Here is a 22654-nt window from a genome sequence, read left to right as displayed (position 1 = left end):
AGATAAGACTTCCAAGACACTTGATGCATTACTGTAGGATGAGGTTTCACACTTACTGTGAAGCTCATAGAAGTCATAGTTAAGCAACATACTGTGCTTAATGAAGGAGTGGCCAAATCAACACAATGCACCATGTCTAACTTGACCTCCATCAAATAATTATTTCCAGAGCCATCAATGTCTAATCTGCTAACTAACATCAGAAGACTGTGTCATGTGTTGGCACCATAAAGGCATGAAGTTTTAATTATAAAAAAGTTTTTAATAAATTTTGCCAGCTCACTGAATCTAACCAACATAAAAAATATCTACATATTTAAAAAGGAAGAAGGCGGCAGATATTATTTCATTATTAACAAAAATCTCACTTCTATAATTAGTCAAAAGCAGACAAAGATCAGGAGCAAGGTTGAAGTTACAAAAAATGGAAAGATCTTCCAGGGTGTATATGGAACAATCACTTTATTTTAGTCTTGCCTGAGGATGCAGCAGATACTATAGAGTATCTAGTCTGAAACTAGTCATATCAGCACATGCTACTGTCTTTGAAAAAAAGGCTGCAGTGCTAGATGAAAAAAGGATAAGCACTACTGTGCTTCCAAACAAGATCCTGATTTGCCCAGTTCTCAGTTAACCTGCAGAAAGTAATTTGTTTAAATAAATACTCCGCCCACAAATTATATTTTTATAATATTCATGTACAAACTTTGTACTTTATAGTGATGGCAAAGAAAAAAAATAATCTCATGCTTTCATGCAAAATGAAGAGTTAAAAAAAAAAAAAAAACACTTCATGATATAAAACAAGTCAATAGTGTCCAATGCTGTACAATGTCAAATGTTCATACGGGAAAACAAATCTCATATTACATAATACATGTGTCAGTATTTTCTCAAATCATGCAAAATGCATGCTTTTTTGCTAAAATATTCTTAACAACAGTCATGCACTGACTTAATACTAGAATTACCAGAGCCTACGAAAAAACTCGTAAATCCGTCCCACCTTAAATCGTGTCTTAAATCCGTTTGCACCTCTCCGCTAGAGTCCTTTGTCATCTAAATGTGCTGATAAACAAAAGCTACTAGCAGCCAGCTATTCCATCCCCCCACCGACTTAGAACGAATTTCTCCTAGCTCATGCCTTGCCTTGATTTGATTATGTGGGACTGAAGTGGAGTTTTAGAGTGGAAATAATATAGTGTTATTTGGAATACACGCATTTCATGTGTGTTCCGTTCCGTTCAGTAGTCTGTGCAAACACATTATTAAAACAGAAACGTTTTTCATATTCTAATAGTAAATGACAAAATGTAGGCATAAACTATATAACGTATGAAGCCTGAAGTCCATATATCAAAGAAACACTTTCACAAAAGGTACAAATAAGAGAACACGTGCGCTGTTATTCAAAAATATAACTGCACAAAAAAAAAGCCGCGTTACCATGCCACATTGACACTCTTACTGCAATCGCCGCGGTGGCGTAATGGTATCAGCTTCTGACTGGGAATCAGAGGGTGGCGAGTTCGATCCCGCACGGCTCCACTTCGAGAAGTGAACTGCTCTTATTCTTACAATTTTAGAATAACAACATAAGTTTGATTTCAGTCTGTAACAGCCGGTGTAACTTATGATACTGGTAAAGGTTAGCTTTTTTTTTTTTTTTTTAATTCACTTTTCATTCTCGCAGTCGCATTCAGAATCAATCCATACAAAAAAGCTAAACTTTACCAGTATCATAAGTTACACCGGATGTTACAGACTGAAATCAAACTTATGTTGTTATTCTAAAATTGTAAGAATAAGAGCAGTTCACTTCTCGAAGTGGAGCCGTGCGGGATCGAACTCGCCACCCTCTGATTTCCAGTTAGAAGCTGATACCATTACGCCACCACGGCGATTGCAGTAAGAGTGTCAATGTGGCATGGTAACGCGGCTTTTTTTTTTGTGCAGTTATATTTTTGAATAACAGCGCACGTGTTCTCTTATTTGTACCTTTTGTGAAAGTGTTTCTTTGATATATGGACTTTAGGCTTCATACGTTATATAGTTTATGCCTACATTTTGTCATTTACTATTAGAATATGAAAAACGTTTCTGTTTTAAAAATGTGTTTGCACAGACTACTGAACGGAACGGAACACACATGAAATGCGTGTATTCCAAATAACACTATATTATTTCCACTCTAAAACTCCACTTCAATCCCACATAATCAAATCAAGGCAAGGCATGAGCTAGGAGAAATTCGTTCTAAGTCGGTGGGGGGATGGAATAGCTGGCTGCTAGTAGTTTGTTTATCAGCACATTTAGATGACAAAGGACTCTAGCGGAGAGGTGCAAACGGATTTAAGGTGGGACGGATTTACGAGTTTTTTCGTAGGCTCCGGTAAATCTAGTGTTAATGCTCGTACAAGTCATTGTAGCTGAGGGTCTGTGGGTCTGGAGTATGTTTACCTTGTAACTTAATAGTGTGGTTCATCCAGAAATATGTTTCACAAACACACCTTTTGACATTACTGAAGGATACCTAGCATATCTGAGCGCACGGCTGTTGTGCAAACTATGTGCTGCTGAATAACCACAAGACTGCACTAGTGATTCCATATGTAAAACCAGTCATTTTTGTTATAGTACTGTGTATGCAGAATGTGCTTTGGTTTTGTTGTTGGTCTGTCTTCCACCATCAAGCTGCCAAACTACATATTTACAGTGGTGTGAAAAACTATTTGCCCCCTTCCTGATTTCTTATTCTTTTGCATGTTTGTCACACAAAATGTTTCTGATCATCAAACACATTTAACCATTAGTCAAATATAACACAAGTAAACACAAAATGCAGTTTGTAAATGGTGGTTTTTATTATTTACGGAGAAAAAAAAATCCAAACCTACATGGCCCTGTGTGAAAAAGTAATTGCCCCCTGAACCTAATAACTGGTTGTGCCACCCTTAGCAGCAATAACTGCAATCAAGCGTTTGCGATAACTTGCAATGAGTCTTTTACAGCGCTCTGGAGGAATTTTGGCCCACTCATCTTTGCAAAATTGTTGTAATTCAGCTTTATTTGAGGGTTTTCTAGCATGAACCGCCTTTTTAAGGTCATGCCATAGCATCTCAATTGGATTCAGGTCAGGACTTTGACTAGGCCACTCCAAAGTCTTCATTTTGTTTTTCTTCAGCCATTCAGAGGTGGATTTGCTGGTGTGTTTTGGGTCATTGTCCTGTTGCAGCACCCAAGATCGCTTCAGCTTGAGTTGACGAACAGATGGCCGGACATTCTCCTTCAGGATTTTTTGGTAGACAGTAGAATTCATGGTTCCATCTATCACAGCAAGCCTTCCAGGTCCTGAAGCAGCAAAACAACCCCAGACCATCACACTACCACCACCATATTTTACTGTTGGTATGATGTTCTTTTTCTGAAATGCTGTGTTCCTTTTACGCCAGATGTAACGGGACATTTGCCTTCCAAAAAGTTCAACTTTTGTCTCATCAGTCCACAAGGTATTTTCCCAAAAGTCTTGGCAATCATTGAGATGTTTCTTAGCAAAATTGAGACGAGCCCTAATGTTCTTTTTGCTTAACAGTGGTTTGCGTCTTGGACATCTGCCATGCAGGCCGTTTTTGCCCAGTCTCTTTCTTATGGTGGAGTCGTGAACACTGACCTTAATTGAGGCAAGTGAGGCCTGCAGTTCTTTAGACGTTGTCCTGGGGTCTTTTGTGACCTCTCGGATGAGTCGTCTCTGCGCTCTTGGGGTAATTTTGGTCGGCCGGCCACTCCTGGGAAGGTTCACCACTGTTCCATGTTTTTGCCATTTGTGGATAATGGCTCTCACTGTGGTTCGCTGGAGTCCCAAAGCTTTAGAAATGGCTTTATAACCTTTACCAGACTGATAGATCTCAATTACTTCTGTTCTCATTTGTTCCTGAATTTCTTTGGATCTTGGCATGATGTCTAGCTTTTGAGGTGCTTTTGGTCTACTTCTCTGTGTCAGGCAGCTCCTATTTAAGTGATTTCTTGATTGAAACAGGTGTGGCAGTAATCAGGCCTGGGGGTGGCTACGGAAATTGAACTCAGGTGTGATACACCACAGTTAGGTTATTTTTTAACAAGGGGGCAATTACTTTTTCACACAGGGCCATGTAGGTTTGGATTTTTTTTCTCCCTAAATAATAAAAACCATCATTTAAAAACTGCATTTTGTGTTTACTTGTGTTATATTTGACTAATGGTTAAATGTGTTTGATGATCAGAAACATTTTGTGTGACAAACATGCAAAAGAATAAGAAATCAGGAAGGGGGCAAATAGTTTTTCACACCACTGTATTATCAGACACACAACAATTTGGGATCAGTAGTATGGGATAAAACAAAGGTGGTCAAGCACAATTCTAACCTGTACCTGAGTAGAGCAATGCACAATTAAAAAATAAAACTACACCTTCGGTTTTTACATTCTAAAGGAACTATCAGGATAGGAGCCTTTGACAGAAAAATTAAATTAAAAGGTATATTCCTGGATGCTATTCCACAATATGCACAACCTGTAGCCCAAGGGAACCCACTGCTGGGATTTTTATATTGTATTCACCTCAGGCTTTTTAAAATTCTGGAAACAGTAGACTGCGGTGGGTTGGCACCCTGCCCGGGATTGTTTCCGGCCTTGTGCCCTGTGTTGGCTGGGATTGGCTCCAGCAGACCCCCGTGACCCTGTGTTCGGATTCAGCGGGTTGGAAAATGGATGGATGGATGGATGGAAACAGTAGAATTGGGCAAGAACGTAGATAGTAAGCTGAAAGCAATTGCATTTTCTACCGCGAATGCCTATAAACCTCTCAGAAGCAGTCCATATCTAGACCTGCCTGAGCACACATCTGTTTTATAATCGAGGGTGGCACACTCACCAAAATTGTGTCTACATAGGTTTCCCTTCTACATCCATCAGATATGTAAGATTAGGTTGTTTGACAACTCTAAATTGACGTGATTATGATTATAGCTGTTGGTGTGTATGGGGAGAGAGCCCTTGTCTTCGTTTCCAAGTACACTAGTGAGATGGGCTCTGGCTCCAAGACACCCTGGATTGAAACAAAGGAGTTCATAAAATGTATGACTGGGTTATATGTGTGTGTTTTTGAAAAGAAAAAGGCAAAATTGTAACAATTTTAAAATATTACTGTTTCTTTCTCCATATACATTTTCACTATTGGTGATCTACATGGAGGCAGGTTCAAGACCTTCCTGTCCTCTCTACCCATATTTTCTAACACTGCAAGCCCCTTCCTTTTACATTACTGTAAAAATATGGTTAATGGTTATACTGATGGTCTTGTTCCAACTCGCCTGACCTCCAGTATTTCTCTTTTACCAGCTTTCTTGTTTTCAATTGTGTCTGAGAGATATATTGTTTACATTGAATCGTTTTCCAATTAATAAGGATGTATCATGTAATTGTGTAAGATTGACAAGGTAGCATTGACTAGGTGACATGGTAGCATAGTGGCTAGTGCTGCTACCTCACCAGTTCAGGGTGCAGATCATGTGTCCAGTTATTGGCTGTGTGCAGTTGCCACACTCTCCCTGCATCTGTTGAATTAACTTCCCACATGAGCAAAGATATGCAGGTTAGGTTGATTTGTTACTATACATTGGTCACGTGTGTAAATGGGCCTTACAAAGGAAAAGCACAATGTCACTCTGATGCTTCTGGAATAGGATGCAGTCTTCTGTGACTCTGAGTGGGTCTGATGAAATAATCTCTGAGATGTGTCTTTTCTTAAGGTTTTGCCACTTTCTTAACTTTGTTCTATCCTATGTGAAACATTTTAACACTGCTCACTTATGTCTTCCATTCCTGTTCTGCATTTCTGTCTGCAAACCACTTTCCATGCTTACATTCTACGAACCTCCTTAGAAATAGTTGTGACATTCTTATTCATGTCAATTTTCATGCGAGATATCCATCCTGCTTTTTTCGGTTCCTGATTTTTCTAATAAATCATCTTGATAAAAACTGGAAAAAAGCATGATTACTTATTTTAGTCACTCTGTCTCTTAAGCTTTGTCTTGCATTTTTAATGGCTTTCTTGCATAAAATATTAAAAGTTTAAAATTCATCCTTGCTCACAAATGGGTTTCACTGTGACACTTACATTGACGGCCACAATAGTTTGACATCTACCCCTTGTGCAAAAATATAATTTAATACGTTTAAACTGCACACACTCCATACCAAACCACACACACAATACTATTCAATAACAAACCTGCCATAAACACCCCGCACCTTTTTTATATCAGGTGTTAGAAAAACAGATAATTAAACAATCCATGAAAAAGGCCATACTAAGTTGATATGTGACTTCCAAAATAGCAAACTACTTCTTCCTTTTGTCATTCTGGACTCCAGAGATCTACTTAATTCAGGTCTTAAAGACTAATCATAAAAAAACACTCCTGTGAGTATGGAAGAAAACAGGACAGCTAATGGTGATAGGACATACTTGTACTGGGAAGATGTGGGGGCTGGGTGGTCTTGTGGCATCTGAACCCCTGCAGATTTTGTTTTTTTGCTTCAGCCCTCGGGAATTTTTTTTTGTTAGTTTTTTTCTGTCCTCCTGGCCATCGGACCTTACTTTATTCTTTGTTACTTAGTATTGCCTAATCTTATTTTTATATTTTTTTTCTTTATCTTGTAAAGCACTTTAAGCTACATCATTTGTATGAAAATGTACTATATATAAATAAATGTTGTTGTTATTCTCCCCTCCCCTTTTTAAACTTGACAAGTAAGAGCAATTTGTTATAACTGAAATGGAAATTACATATAAAATGTTTATTACATTTTAGGTAATCTGAAAAATCGAAGTCCTTCCACCTATTAAGCTATTCTGCAGGTCACATTTAGGCATACACCTACGCATACAAGCCCCATGAAGGGACAGCAGGTAACCTAATGTAGATATCTATATAATTTGAATATTAAACCTTAACATTGATGAATATGATACAGACTGTATTTTAGTTCCCTTTAAGAGGACCAATTCTGTGTATTTACACTGAAGAATTTACTTGGATTTCATGAGTTTATATCAACTATCTGTTGTCATTTCTCAGGGAACTGGCCGACAGGTTAGAAATACCTCAGCCAAGCTTCATTCTGGCATGCCCACTGTGCTATAAGCTTTTAACCCATCAACATACAGTTAGGTCCATAAATATTTGGACAGAGACAACTTTTTTCTAATTTTAGTTCTGTACATTACCACAATGAATTTTAAATGAAACAACTGCAGTTGAAGTGCAGACTTTCGGCTTTAATTCAGTGGGGTGAACACAACGATTGCATAAATATGTGAGGCAACTAAAGCATTTTTTAACACAATCCCTTCATTTCAGGGGCTCAAAAGTAATTGGACAAATGAAATAACTGGAAATAAAATGTTCATTTCTAATACTTGGTTGAAAACCCTTTGCTGGCAATGACAGCCTGAAGTCTTGAACTCATGGACATCACCAGATGCTGGGTTTCCTCCTTTTTAATGCTCTGCCAGGCCTTTACTGCAGCGGCTTTCAGTTGCTGTTTGTCTGTGGGCCTCTCTGTCTGAAGTTTAGTCTTCAACAAGTGAAATGCATGCTCAATTGGGTTAAGATCAGGTGACTGACTTGGCCATTCAAGAATTTTCCACTTCTTTGCTTTAATAAACTCCTGGGTTGCTTTGGCTATATGTTTTGGGTCATTGTCCATCTGTATCATGAAATGCCGCCCAATCAATTTGACTGCATTTAGCTGGATTTGAGCAGACAGTATGTCTCTGAACACCTCAGAATTCATTCAGCTGCTTCTGTCCTGTGTCACATCATCAGTAAACACTAGTGTCCCAGTGCCACTGGCAGCCATGCACGCCCAAGCCATCACACTGCCTCCCTCCACCGTGTTTTATAGATGATGTGGCATGCTTTGGATGATGAGCTGTTCCACGCCTTCTCCATACTTTTTTCTTGCCGTCTTTCTGGTAGAGGTTGATCTTGCTTTCATCTTTCCAAAGAATGTTTTTCCAGAACTGTGCTAGCTTTTTTAGATGTTCTTTAGCAAAGTCCAATCTAGCCTTTCTATTCTTGAGGCTTATGAGTGGCTTGCACCTTGCAGTGCACCCTCTGTATTTACTTTCATGCAGTCTTCACTTTATGGTAGACTTGGATATCGATATGGCTACCTCCTGGAGAGTGTTGTTCACTTGGTTGGCTGTTGTGAAGGGGTTTCTCTTCACCATGGAAATGATTCTGCGATCATCCACCACTGTTGTCTTCCATGGATGTCCAGGTCTTTTTGCGTTGCTGAGTTCACCAGTGCTTGCTTTCTTTCTCAGGATGTGCCAAACTGTAGATTTTGCCACTCGTAATATTGTAGCAATTTCTCGGATGGGTTTTTTTCTGTTTTCACAGCTTAAGGATGGCTTCTTTCACCTGCATGGAGAGCTCCTTTGACTGCATGATGTCTGTTCACAGCAAAACCTTCCACATGCAAGCACCACACCTCAAATCAACTCCAGGCCTTTTATCTGCTTAATTGATAATGACATAACGATGGACTTGTCCACACCTGCCCATGAAATAGCCTTTGAGTCAATTGTCCAATTACTTTTGAGCCCCTGAAATGAAGGGATTGTGTTAAAAAAATGCTTTAGTTGCCTCACATTTTTATGCAATCGTTTTGTTCATCCCACTGAATTAAAACTGAAAGTCTGCACTTCAACTGCATCTGAGTTGTTTCATTTAAAATTCATTGTGGTAATGTACAGAACCAAAATTAGAAAAAAGTTGTCTCTGTCCAAATATTTATGGACCTAACTGTACATACAATAGGTTTCTGCCAACATAAAAAAGAAATTTACAGCAATGGCCAGTTTTCCTAACATAATCGGAGCACTTTACTGAACTCGTTTTAGAATAAGAGCACCTTGCAAGAATGAAACTGCTGTTGTTAACTGTAAGCAGTTACATTCCATTAACCCGCAAGTCATCTGTGATTCCAAGCGGAGACTGAAAAACATGTTGGCTTGGTGGCCTGGTACAACCTATGATTCATTTCTTTCTAAGGCAAAGTACTGTGCATTATGGCTGGCTAGTTGGTAAGGTAACTAGCTGAACCATCAGTTTTTCATATGGACTATACTATTTATTGTAACAGTACCCACAGACACACTGGTGCCTTATGCATTTCCCCGACCCCCAGAAAACAGAGGAGAGGCACTACAATGCATTGTATTGAATTGCACGATCAATTGTTGAGCGCAGCAGAGGACAAGATTCATCAGGAGAGAGGCTGCTCTACTAACCAGTGAAATTCTGCAGGAATATAACTGCATATTTACAAGACTGAATAGCATATTCCATATATGATTGTTTCACAATGGCAACCACTCAGGGTGTGAGGAACATTCACATATTTGTATCTACAACATGACTGCGATTTAGAAAGGATAAATTGAATAGAAAAGTGCATACACCAGATTTAATGAATTTAATTTTTTTTGGGTGTACACTTATTTTCATGCTCAAATCTACTCAAAGTTTTATAAATGAGGCCTGTGGACTTAAACTCAAAATTCTATAACTTTGTAAACCATTGCACCTCCATGCTACCTGAAAATTACCACTGTGTTTAAGGTAGGTCTGTGTTGTAGACACTTAACACCCACACCATTGTTAACGTGGCCTCTAATTTGTGTAAATTTTTAAACAGTGAAATTATTTTTTTTTTTGTTCAAAATGTGAACAATGAATTTTACTAGTAAAATGTAACCAGGCAAGTCCATGCTTTTATCACATCCCGCATCGATTATTGTAATTCCCTACTGGCAGGTGCCCCTTCTAATCTTATATCACAGCTCCAGCTTATTCAAAACTCAGCTGCAAGAGTCCTTACTCGAACCAGCAGCAGCGAGCACATCACACCCATCCTGCTCCGTCTTCACTGGCTCCCTGTGTCCTACAGAATCGAATATAAAATCCTACTAATAACCTACAAAGCTTTAAATAACCTCACACCAAACTACATCAGTGACCTTCTCCATCACTATGTGCCTGCCCGCCCACTAAGGTCCTCTGATTCTGGTAATCTTGTTGTGCCCCTCACTAATCTACACTCCATGGGTGACAGGGCCTTCAGCTGTATAGCGCCCAGACTCTGGAATGACCTACCAAAATTAATCAGGTCAGCTGACTCCATGAATTCTTTTAAAAAAACAACTCAAAACTCATCTGTTCAGGAAGGCTTTTAGCTCTACTTGACTTTATTACCTTTCTCTCAGTTTACTTCTCTGTCAAGATGCTAATGTAACCTGTATGTGTGCGCAAGACCATCAATTATGTTGTCTGTTTTTTTTTTCAGAATTTACTGTCTTAATCTTCTTTGTTTATTTATCTGGTTTGTACAATGCTATATACTGTATATTCTGCCGTTCTTTATTTATTCTGTAAGTGCCTTGAGCATGGGAAAGGCGCTATATAAATAAAATGTATTATTATTATTATTAGCGATAAAAATCTTACAAAAAAATGACTGAGGTTATAAAGGATACCTACAGATTGAACACTAAAACATTTCATTACTTTTCATAAGCTTTCCAAAACTCTAAAGACCAATTTCACTTGATGCTGCTCTTCCAAGTGTTGTTTGGACAATTTCTTCCCTCAGTCACGGTTCCAGTGTTTTTGCAACAACTGCCTTGGAAAATGAGACACTCCCCAGTTACTGCTCTTAGGTAATAACAATAAAAAAAGGAGCACCCAGTTCAAAATGGATATTATTTCAAAGCCAAACGAAATTTCTGCATTTTGGGCTCATTCCATTTTTCAAACCAAAATATAAAAGACGGATGTAAGATTTAAAAGAGGCTATTTGCCAGCATTGCTTCAAACGTTAGTCTTTAAATTCTTAAATAGGACACACATAAATAACCCTCGGAACTCGGCAGGCCGGTTTTTGATACAACCACGTGGTGGTATATACCCAAAAGGCTGGTATGGTGTCCACCTTTCTATCATCATAACCCTAATGGCCTAAGTATAGCTGTTACCCTGTTCTACACTACCCTCTAAATCTTGCAATCTACAACCCGAAAGGCCGCTACACCTATTTACCATTATAACCCGGCTGGCCATCATACCAGCCTTCGCTATATTAGACTACGTATATAATATACCGCTGTCTAGTTACACTGTTAGGCTACTTACACAGGTTATGCTGCTGTTTTATTTTACTGCATGTCAGTTTTGTTTTTACTCATTGGTTTCCAGAAATAAACAGAAAAGATTTCAGTTGTACTTTAGACAAGGGAACAAATCAAAACAATAGACATGTATTGTGCACACAGAACTGCTCCACGAGAGGTTTCTGGCCTCCAGTAGCGCTTTTTAGGACTTGTGGGAAACAAAACAAACAAAAAAAAAAAAATTGGTTATGGGGTCATAAGTATATGCTACGACCACAAGACATTTGTAGGCAGACTTACATCTATATCTTCAATATTCCATAGTGGGGATGGTCACCACTTTGATCCTTTTGGAAGGGAATTTTGACACAGAATCAGTCTGTTCTGTCACCCTGGCTTAGGTTTACTGAGCTGTGTGATCTCTTGGGTCAATGAAACTCATCATAGTTTTCCATTGGAAAGGGAAGTACTGAACTATACCATAGTTCCACATAATATATTATCCTTTCAGAGTTTCCAGATGGATATCATCCAACTATAAATATGACTTTGCTATGACCTTAGCCACAAAAATTGATCAATATGCACTTGATGAATCTGGAACTTCGACCTCAGAGGGGTTTCAGGGCCCTTTTAATTATTGTTTATCTCTCAGTCAAGGTCAGCATCTTCTCCCAACAGTCAGATATTCCAAATTTCATTCTCCATTGCCACAGGACTTTTCTTCAGTCATGTCATTACATGTCAGAAAAATGTGGAGACCTTTCTTCCCACATGACACTGACAACAGATTCCCCATCATTACAGACACCCCAACTTTAAACCAACCTTCAAAAGTGGAGGTGGCTGCAAACAACAGCAAACTACACTGGATTCAGATGCCATGTCTCCAACCATTTCTAAGAGGCCTATCCATAGGTGACAGCTGAACTCCACCTGATTTAATGTGCCCCAGAAATATCCTTTAAGACTCATCTTCATGTTTCAGGATTTTCCTCCCAAGACTTCCAACACGCAAGCCAGTTCATCACCAAGAAATGAACAGTTGACTGGAGCACCCAAATGAAATGCTGGAGTGTCGTGATTAATAACACACCTTCATGAAAACACATGACAGATGAAACACAAGCAGTGTATTCTGAGAAAATACCAAAAACCTTAGGTAAAATGTTGAGATGTGGCTTTCAGCAACATAAAAAAAAAAAATATGCTCCATTAAATGGAATATTCAAAAGGGTAAATGTGGTGTTTTGCCTTTTAAATGAGAAATGGATTTTCACAAGTAAAACATAGGTTGACACCACTTCTACATGTGCATGCATCTCTGCTAAGGAATTGCTTGGAGTGTTGTTGACCCCAGTTGTTATTGTCTTTGAGTCAGAATGGCTGGGATGCAAACTTTGGCCATTGGTAATTATAATAGGCGGGAAATACTGCTCAGCTGAGTGTAGACCCCAACAGCCACTGACATATTAGGCCGCTTGGCTGTGACAGAGCTCTTCTTTGTAACAATAAGCATCTCTCCTAGCTTCTCTGTGTGTATGCCGCAGGGTATCATAAAGGCTCACTTACAGACATATCAGGCCGGTGGCATGCAAAGGGTTAACATCAGGGAGCCAAACAAGTGTTGGTATACAGGTTTAAATTAGCAAACGGGACACACCTAAGAAAGCTGTATGTTCAGATTTTCTGATGACTGACTACATCATCACACAATTATTAAGTATACCCATTTACTGAACCTGCCTGTTCCAGTTAAAGGTTATATGGGTAGCATCAGACACATATCAAGAACCCACCTTTAAAAACATGCTGTTCACCACAACAAGACCTAAACATTTTTAAATGATCTTATCTCACTTACTGAACTCAGTCATTCAACTCCTTATTTTATTACACATTAAAGACTAGACTTCATTGATGTGTTAGAACTGCACACAGACAATCACAACACAGGCAGTGAGAGGATTGAATCTTGTAGTGCTTCTGCAGCCCTTCCAGCATTTCAACAGGAGGCCAAGTAACACCTAAGTGCTATAACCTCAAAAAATGTATATATATAAAAAAAAAAAAAACCAACAACAACAACAACAACAAAAAAGCTATAACTGAACAGAATCTGAAGTAGTACCAATCCTTTTTTTTCCACTTTTGAAATAAAACAAACATTTTGCTCACACCTGATCCTGGCATATCTCAAAGTGCATAAAAATCAAAAAAGTGCACAGGATTAGCAATAACAATTGTTTCCCTTTTGAAAAATGAGATCCTCCCCCAATTTAAAGGGGTGGTCATGACAGGCAAGGGATTTTTTTTTCCATAGAACTTAAAACTATTTAATTCACACGGTTTCAATCACTCATATGACAAAGGTTAAATTTGAATTCCACAACGCCTTTCCCGTGGAATTTTTTTTCCCCCCCAGAAAAAAAAACTACCTGAGAAAATGTTTTAAGAGCAAGGCTGCACTGTATGGTGTGAAAGTGGATTGGTACATTTACTTTAAAATGTCTTTGTATAGAGTTCTTGGGTGTCAAGTAGAGTCTATAATTATAATTACTACAACTATTTTTTCTAAATAATTTTCCATGTTTCTTTCTTGATGAGCTCCCATTGAATAATTTGTTGGTAACAGAAATATTGTGCGCACACCAAAACGACTGAAGTAACAACTAACAAAGTGGCATTTTTCGATACCATTTGAACAAAGTTTACTGTCTGCTATCAATCACGGAGCAGCCCTGTAAAGTGACAGTAATACACCAGTCACAGTGCTTATGGGCAACTTCAAAACACAGCAAGAGAGAAAAGAATGGGAAGTTAAGCTCATGCTAAAATGTAATACTTTACAACATAGATTGAATAAAGACGAGTTTTATGGCCAGATATGAGGATTGTTTACATCTCTCAGAATGACAGACAACCTGTCTACAGACCCACATTGTTTTGAAAAAACTCATTACAAACTTCAAAAGACTTTGTTGGACAGTTATCTTATCCAGAGATCTTGACAATACATTGTTCTTTTCTCTCTTGTTAAATTAACCCTAGCCTGAATGAATCTATTATTTTTTTACATTTAAAATTTCTCATTTAAATATTTACCAATGTTGTTTCTTGTCCTAGAGTGTGTATATAAACATAGGGAACTCCAGTTTCTGTATTACATCTTGCCTGAAGAAGGGGCCTGAGTTGCCTTGAAAGCTTGCATATTGTAATCTTTTTAGTTAGCCAATAAAAGGTGTCATTTTGCTTGGCTTTTCTCTACATTCACAATGGCTAACACAGTACAACACCCTAGTACTACCAGCAACCTCAAAATGCAGACTTCATCACATTGCTGTGCATGACAAAACAGCGGGTAGATGACTGCTTGTACATGTTTACTATCGGACAGGCCGGCATTTTGCATGAGGTACGCCCTAAATCAAAAAAGAAACAGGAATACATAGATGCGCGAACACAAGGTGACAATCACACCATAGTGTGCCTGCGCAAAATCAGAAGGGGCATAGATACAGTCAAAATATGTGAACCCTTTGGAATTATCTGGTTTACTGCATGAATTGGTCATAAAAAGTGATTTGATCTTCATCTAAGTCACAGGTACTGATATACACAATGAGCTTAAGCCAATGACACACAAAAAATTCTACTCTTTCATGTCTTTACTTTACAAATGCATTCAATGTTCACAGTGGCAGTGGAAAAAGTAAGTGAACCTTGGGATTTAATAACTGGTTGACCCTCCTTTGGCAGCAATGACCTCAACCAGGCACTTCCTGTAACTGCAGATCAGACCTGCACATCGTGTGGGGGGAATTTTAGCCCATTCTTCCCTGAAGAACTGCCTTAACTCTTCCATATTCTTTGGTTGTCTTCTGTGTATGGCTCCCTTCAAGTCATTCTACAGCATCTCAATAGTATTGAGATCTGGGCTCTGACTGGGCCACTGCAAAAGGCGGAGTTTGTTCTTCTGAAGACATTGTGCTGTGGATTTGCTGCGATGTTTGTGGTCATTGTCCTGTTGCATCACCCAGCCTCTTCTGAGCTCAAGTTGACGGACAGACACCCTCACATAATCTTGGAGAATTTGTTGATAAACTTGTGAATTCATTTTCCCCTCAATGGTGGCAAGCTGTCCAGGCCCTGATGCAGCAAAACAGGCCCAAATCATGATGTTCCCTCCACCATACTTTACTGTAGGGATGATGGTTTGATGCTGATATGAAGTGCCCTTTTTACGCCAAATGAAGTTCTGCTTATTCCTCCCAAATAGTTCAATTTTGGTTTCATCACTCCACAAAACATTTTCCCAGTACCGTTGTGGAGTGTCCAAGTGCTCTTTCGCAAACGTAAGCCATTCAGCAATGTTCTTTTTTGATAGCAGTGGCTTCCTTCTTGGTGTCCTGCCATGGACTCCTTTCTTGTTCAATGTTTTGCGTATAGTTGACTCATGAACAGAGATGTTAGCCAGTTCTTATGACTTCTTCAAGTCCTTGCCGTCACTCTAGGGTTCTTCTTAACCTCATTGCTGATTTTGCATTGTGCTCTTGGGGTCATCTTGGCAGGGTGCCCACTTCTAAACAGAGTAGCCACAATACCAAATTATCTCCATTTATAGACAACTTGCCTTACAGTAGACTGATGAATATCTAAAATCTTTGAGATTACTTTGTAACCCTTTCCAGCCTTATGTAGATTAACAATTCTCGATCGTAGCTCTTCAGACAGCTCTTTCATGCGAGGCATGATTCGCATCTGGATATGCTTCTTGTCAAAAGCTCAAACTTTATAGTGTTTTTTTTATCAATCAAAGTAATTCTAGGTCACACCCCTAAACTCGTTTCAATAAATGGACTCCAGGTGTGCTAAATTCTGACTGCAATTAGCTTTTTAAAAAAAGTCATTAGCTTATGGTTCACTTACTTTTTCCAACCTTCAGTTTCACAGTTTGAATGATTTATTCAATATGGTCAAAACTTCTCTGAAATCTGTGTATCTTTAGTTATAGGAGACTGTGTTTGTTCATTATTGTGACTGACATGAAGATACAACCATGTTTTATATGGGAATTAGACATAAATATAGATAATTCCTAGGGGTTCACATACTTTTTACTTTGACTATATCTTAATAACACTGGACCTATACGATGGGCAGAGGAATTTCAAATGTTTTGCATGCCTACCTTTTGTTTTGATGACCGGTTGCGTCATATTCAGCCCTTCGTTTACTATTCCAGCACAACCAGCCTCTCGTTGAAATTCACGACCGTCCCCACAGCTGCGTCTTGTAGTGAGAAATATTTTCCCATGCGTATCTCCACCTCCGACGTCATTTTCGCCACAACTCCCTCGCACCCAGTGCAGGATATAAGCCAGCCTTTATGCGGCTCTGGGATATGTAAGGAGAGCCATACCAACACATATGTTAATGGCACATATGCTCAACAATAAAAAAAAATGTCCTTTTGCATTTCTTACAATATAACTGTTTAAAGTTTCAATGATTTCATCCGCCACTGGCAAACTAAATAGAAATGATAACCGGCAAAGTATTTTTGGCCACATTTGCAATTGTTTTAGTTTAAGTCTGGAGCCCTGGCCGGACCATGGGCTAGGCCACTAGATGGTTGCTTGTGGGCCACCATTTGAGTAGGCCTGGTGTGGACCAATAACCAGACAGCAGTTCATTAGTCTTACAGATTCTTATAAAAGTTCTGTTTTTTTTAATACATTCTTATTTATTGTGTTGCTGAAGAGTGGAGGCATGTTGCATGATTGTCAGGCATTAAACGAAACAATTTCACTGTACTCTGTACATGTGAAAATATTACTACTACTGATAAAGGTTACGAAACACAGCTTGTTGAAATGCTGCCTCTGTTAAACTACTTTACATTAAAATAATGAGAGGAGACAACTCAGTCTACCCAGCTAACAGTTTGATGAACAAAATCAAAATTGTAAATGACAATGCAAAAATTAGGCGTGACTTTATGGAATTTGCCAGTTGTCTCCCCATGTTCCACCTCTATTATTCTTGCTATGACCAATTTCAAAATAGGGGCATGAATAAAAAACATACCACATTTCCTAGGACGTTTGTACTGTAGTTTCTACAGTGATTTATTTGTACAAATAGGGCAGTGAAATGCAAACTAGTTGAAAGAGAAGCATGACTTGATGTAAATAGCCATTTTCAACTATGCTTCAGCATCTGTCCACACCAGTTTAGCAGCACAGTATAAATGTTATTCACTCTAAAGGAAGTTAACCAAAAAAATCAAAGCCATTTTGATTGCCTGACACTTAAGACTAAGACCACCCTAAAAACACCATTTTTAAGTGAAAAAGTAATAAACAAAAATGTCCGTCCACACTAGTATTTTCTCGTCATTTACAAAACTATCTCCATCCACAATAAAATGACCAAAAATGCATATAAAGTAGATATTCATCTACAATAGGCATGCGTGCATCACCAAAAGAAATCCTTAAAGGAATTGTAATGCTGTAGCCACTGGATTTATCATAAAACTGCACAAAAGTGAACACTGGTAAATTACTTGCCCTTTGTGTGTTTCTGAGGCATTGCGACTGGATGCATACAGGTAAGCAACACAACATATGCCATGGAAAGCAGCTCCTCTATTTTCCATTATGCTGGAATATAGTCATCTGTAAACCTGACCAGTCAGGGAATGAGATATTTTAATGTGCAGGATCCAATCAGGGAAGGACCACGTAATAAGCACTAACAAATCTGGGTACAATTAGAGTCTGTTTTTGAAAGTCTGTGTTTTCACCCCTCCACACTACAATGCCAAACTAGCATTTTCAGAAGTATACGATACTGGATGGCATTTTTTAAAAGTCTATGTTTGAGAGTTAAAAACACTGGGGCAGCAAAAACAGTGACTAATGTCTGCATTTTCAAATGAAAACTTAGTAGTGTGGACATGGCCTCGGGAACATACTTGGTATGCGTTACATGCTGGCCTTTCTACTCCATACTAATCACATAGAGGCATACATACCAATTTATATATTAAAGACATCCTATTATAATATTAAAAATATTGTCCTCATTAGTCAGCCATAGTCTCATTCAGCCATAGGGCCTTTTGACCATCACCCAGACAAAACCAAGCACTTGCAAGAACCTCAAAGCCACCATTGAGAATGCCAGGCCAACCCATAAGCATTTCATTCTCAGTATTTTAAGATTGGTGGCAAACTTGAACTTTGTTATGCTGGCAGAGAAAAGATGATGCTGACAGATTCTTATGCTCATGAAGACAGTCCTGTGAATGCCATCTCATACCTGTCAGGCATTAAGCGGCAGGATAAGCAGCCTTGATTAATAATCCAAATCCTGGCCGCTCAGGAATGATTTTGGGAAATGGGCTCACAGCCCACAGACAGATGCGCAAGCCAGTATGTTGATCCTGCTGCTCTTTTCCGCAGATGTGTCGATGACTGCTTCGAGAGCAGACTTGTTTACATGTGAAAGCTTGTCATGCCTGTGGCCAGGCAAATTGTGCCAGGCAGTCGATGAATCAGACAGGCTACTTGGTCTCTTTTCACTACCGGTGACTCAGCAGGAGCCACTCAGAGAGGTGGTGGTGGGTGGGAATGATGGGCCTGACCACCATCTGAATAAGTGGGGGGACCACAAGAGAAGGCAGGAAACGAGAACATCAATCACTTGGGATTGTGCCACAACCTCTCCAAACACACAACAGCATGAGGGGTGGAGTGACTACAGCAAAGACACCATTAAGCATCCCTTTGTAAGTATTGGGAAGTGTGCACACACGGACAAATGGAAAAGCATTGGTCGAATAAGTGCATTGACAGCCATATAGAGACATGAGGAAAAGATGCTGCTGACCCAGAGTTATGGAGATAATGTGGCCCTATGAGGGTTTAAATATCACCTACAGTATTGCGTTATTATAAACATTCCAAGAGGTTCTGAGAAAAACTAGATGAAGATCTATATGGTGAAGACTAAGTAAATAAATAGAAGCGATGGACAAGTTGGACATCTAAAGAGACTCACTGGATGACAACAATTCGAACAAAACAGTCGGGGACAATCCAATGTGAAGACAGGATGAAGATTTCTGCTCCATATCACATTAAGGCAAAGCACAAGCGGGTTAATACAAAGTATTATTACATATTCAACAGAAATTTTTATCCAAAGCAACTTACAAGATCAAGGTAGTAGTCTGTGCATTTATTATTCCAAGTACTCCAGTATAGTTAGCACTATTTTACAGGAATTTGGGATGATACAGTACACTCTGAAAGTGTTTAGATGGCTTTATTTTCATGGATTGAAAAGGGGACTTAATTGCTTTTGTACAGACTAAGAGGCGAAATTAAAAAAAGGCAGACACAGTATGGGATGCACTCAGGACCCAGAGTTTGTAGCGGATGAGAGTGTTAAAATAAGTGAGTGCCATTATAAACAATGCTGCACATCTTCTCTCTAACACACTAACACTGAGGATTTTAAGACAACAAATTTAACAGAAGTGTGTCAAGAAACACAACTGGGGCTCCTTTATACCAATGGCAATACATCTGTATAGTGCTACTCTGGGACTGTTATTGCCAAGTCACATATTATCTTTCTAGTCATTCTGGTATATATTTGGGCTTCTTATACCTAGAACATTAGCATTTGTGTAAATGTGAAAATGAAAAAATAACATTCAAATTAATTTAGTGATATTTAATTTACAAATTCATATAGTGTATCATTTTGTTCTTCTATGGAAAGTACATGCATGTATTGTAGCAATACGGTTATTTAATTAATCTAGTGCTCTGCAATATACAATATTTTTGGTTTCCCCTATGGTACATAAATATATAAAAGTTTTGGCATACCCAATCTGGAGTAAGCAACACATAGTTGACCATGTGAAAATGAAGGACTTTCTAAATTACTGCCTGCTTCTTGAGCCTTATTTATAGTGATGGCAAATGCAAGTTGTACTGGACATTGCAGTCGCTTAAAATGGAAAGTATCATAGGAATGCATGGAATGAACACACCTTTTCCTTTAACATTGTCAGTTAAAATGGTTGATACTAACAAAAAATAAGTACAGTGTAATGTGGTAAAATTTTGGTCTGCTATACTGGATTTTAATTTTGAGAAAAAAAAAAACAAAAAAAACTTCAGAATTGTAATCTGTGACCTGGAAAACCCCCAGGTACCAGTTTTGGTTGAAATCAATTACTAAAGAACAGTGTCTACACTTACCATGTGTCAAGGGAATGAAATCAGGCAAGAAGTGGGGTGTTCAGGTTTCATTGTAACCAATCCTATTTGAATGGTCCTAGAGAGTAATTAAGCAAACTTTGATCCAGATCAGTCAAAGGGTTTAGGATTGTATAGGGAACATGCAGACATTCTATTTTTTTATAGATACAGATGTATTTATTTTGCTTAAAAAAAAAACACAAATTTACCCTGGGGACAAATAAAGTTCTATCTATCTTGTCTAGATTCTAGACAATCCTTATACCATTGCACATGCAGCTTCAGAATCTATAATTGTAACTCTTCTAAAGTGGCAGCCCCAGTATTTAAAGGAACTCGATTACTCAGGGTAACCATTTCAGTAAGACAAAAAATGGGGGCTTGGGTGTGTGTGAACATGCCATAGAATTAACCCAATTCCAGGTTGCACATCACATTCATATCTGCTCACGCTTGGCCACGGAACTGCTCAGTCTCCTTTACACTCACTTTTCTTCATTTCACAGTCAATCATATTCCACTGCAATCCACTTAATGCCATAAAGGTGGAAAAGGGAAATGGTGTGGCCACTCTGTGTATACCTCTAAACCAGGGGCAGCAGCATAACGGATATCCCGTAACAGACGAAACCAACCCATCCGAACCCTATTCAGGATCAGCAACAGCCACAATCTGTCCCATTAGACACTGGTTTCAGATCTGTGCCAAACAAATCCCCATATTGATGATTTCTTGATTACGTTGACCTCATTTATAAGTCGCTTTGTATAAAAGCGTCGGGTAATCAACTAGATGTAATGCATAAATCTGTACACCCAATAGGAGCAGTAGAAAACTGAGATAAAGGCACGCGGGCACTTGTTTTACAACAAACAGATGACACCTGTAAATTCTGATATTTTGGAGACCTCCTCTGGCACAAATCAGCAAACAGAATATGAACAGGAGAGAAGAATAAGTTGGTAGGATACTTCAAATACAGAGATTTTACATTAATATGGTCAAAGTAAATGCAGACCAACAAAGTATCCCCTTCCTAATCTGTACTCCCAATATCACTGGGTGATGAGGTCAATTTGGACCCCCGCTAATCGGACAGGAGGCCACCGGATCGTCTATAGCTCGGCCCGAAACTGTCAACCGCCACTCACTTGACAGCTCCTTAACGGTCACTCGCGTTTTCAAACGGGAGGCGATATGTTCCTACCTGTAGTGCCGATTTCCATTCATCTGGTCAGTGTCTGGCTTCTACACGTCAGAACGCAGCGCTGCTGTGCGGTCTGGATGGCGTTTTAGTTCCGCGGCCGGGCGTAGGGGCCTTATATCCTCCGGCGCGGCCCTGTCTTTATAGCCGCCGATCAGTCGCCTCCCCGATAATTCCCAGACGCAACGACTATTCTCCCGGGGTCGTCTCCCGGCGTAGCAGCTCTAACTGGTCCGGTTCCCGGATGGTCGGTCGTTACTCACTGCTCAGCCTTCTTTTTACAGTTCTACGCTCCCCCGAGGGATAATCGCGACTCGCTGCTTGCCCAGCCAACAACCCACTACGTCTTTCTTGTCGGCCCTGCTCCCGGGATTACCGCAACGCTTTACCGGGGCCGAAGACTCTTCTCTCGGGGAAACCCTAGCAGGAAATACTGTCTCTCTAACCGACTGCAGGAATATCGTCATATCCGGTGCCTTCGTATTATCCGGCACTACCCCCGGCTGCTGAATTATTAATGACGTAAGAAACGTACCTCAAGGCCACACCCACTCAACAAGTCAAATTAACTTTACAAAAGACTGAAAAAGGCGCTGCAACATCTTAACGACAGTGTATCCTAACTCTTCGGGTAGGTAAACGAATATAACTGACTTTTAGAGAAAACACATAAGCTAACTGCAAAAGGAAACTGCGGCGCCTCTACTGTTTAAGCAAACCGAATCATTTTAGAGTGAGTACTTCCATGATGTCAGTTTTACAACTGCTACTAATCCTCTAAATATGTACAGTTTTAATAAACATCCACAGACTTAGATCATAGTTAATGTAAATGGCACCTGCTCATCCTATCAGTCAAGTCTAAATGTTGGCTTAATTATTGGGTCTAATACGGTATGTCTGATCTAATGTGATCACTGTATTATGCTCACTGCAATA

General features: G+C 39.2%; 1 protein-coding gene across 2 annotated transcripts in view; it reads right to left on the bottom strand.

The window, feature by feature from the left end:
- The window catches only part of LOC114665166 (protein argonaute-3), a 53067-nt gene extending 30888 nt beyond the window's left edge, over nucleotides 1–22179 (bottom strand). For both annotated transcript variants that reach the window (XM_028819585.2, XM_028819586.2), the window contains exon 1: nucleotides 21719–22179. In XM_028819585.2, coding sequence (XP_028675418.1) covers nucleotides 21719–21737 — 19 coding nt within the window. In that variant the 5' untranslated portion in view covers nucleotides 21738–22179. The remainder of the gene's footprint in view (nucleotides 1–21718) is intronic.
- Between the last annotated feature and the right edge of the window lie 475 nt (nucleotides 22180–22654).

This window comes from Erpetoichthys calabaricus, chromosome 14, assembly GCF_900747795.2.
Source record: "Erpetoichthys calabaricus chromosome 14, fErpCal1.3, whole genome shotgun sequence".
Classification (NCBI taxonomy): Eukaryota; Metazoa; Chordata; class Cladistia; order Polypteriformes; family Polypteridae; genus Erpetoichthys; species Erpetoichthys calabaricus.
Note: the sequence above shows the minus strand (reverse complement) of the source record. Positions and strands in the feature narration are given on the sequence as shown.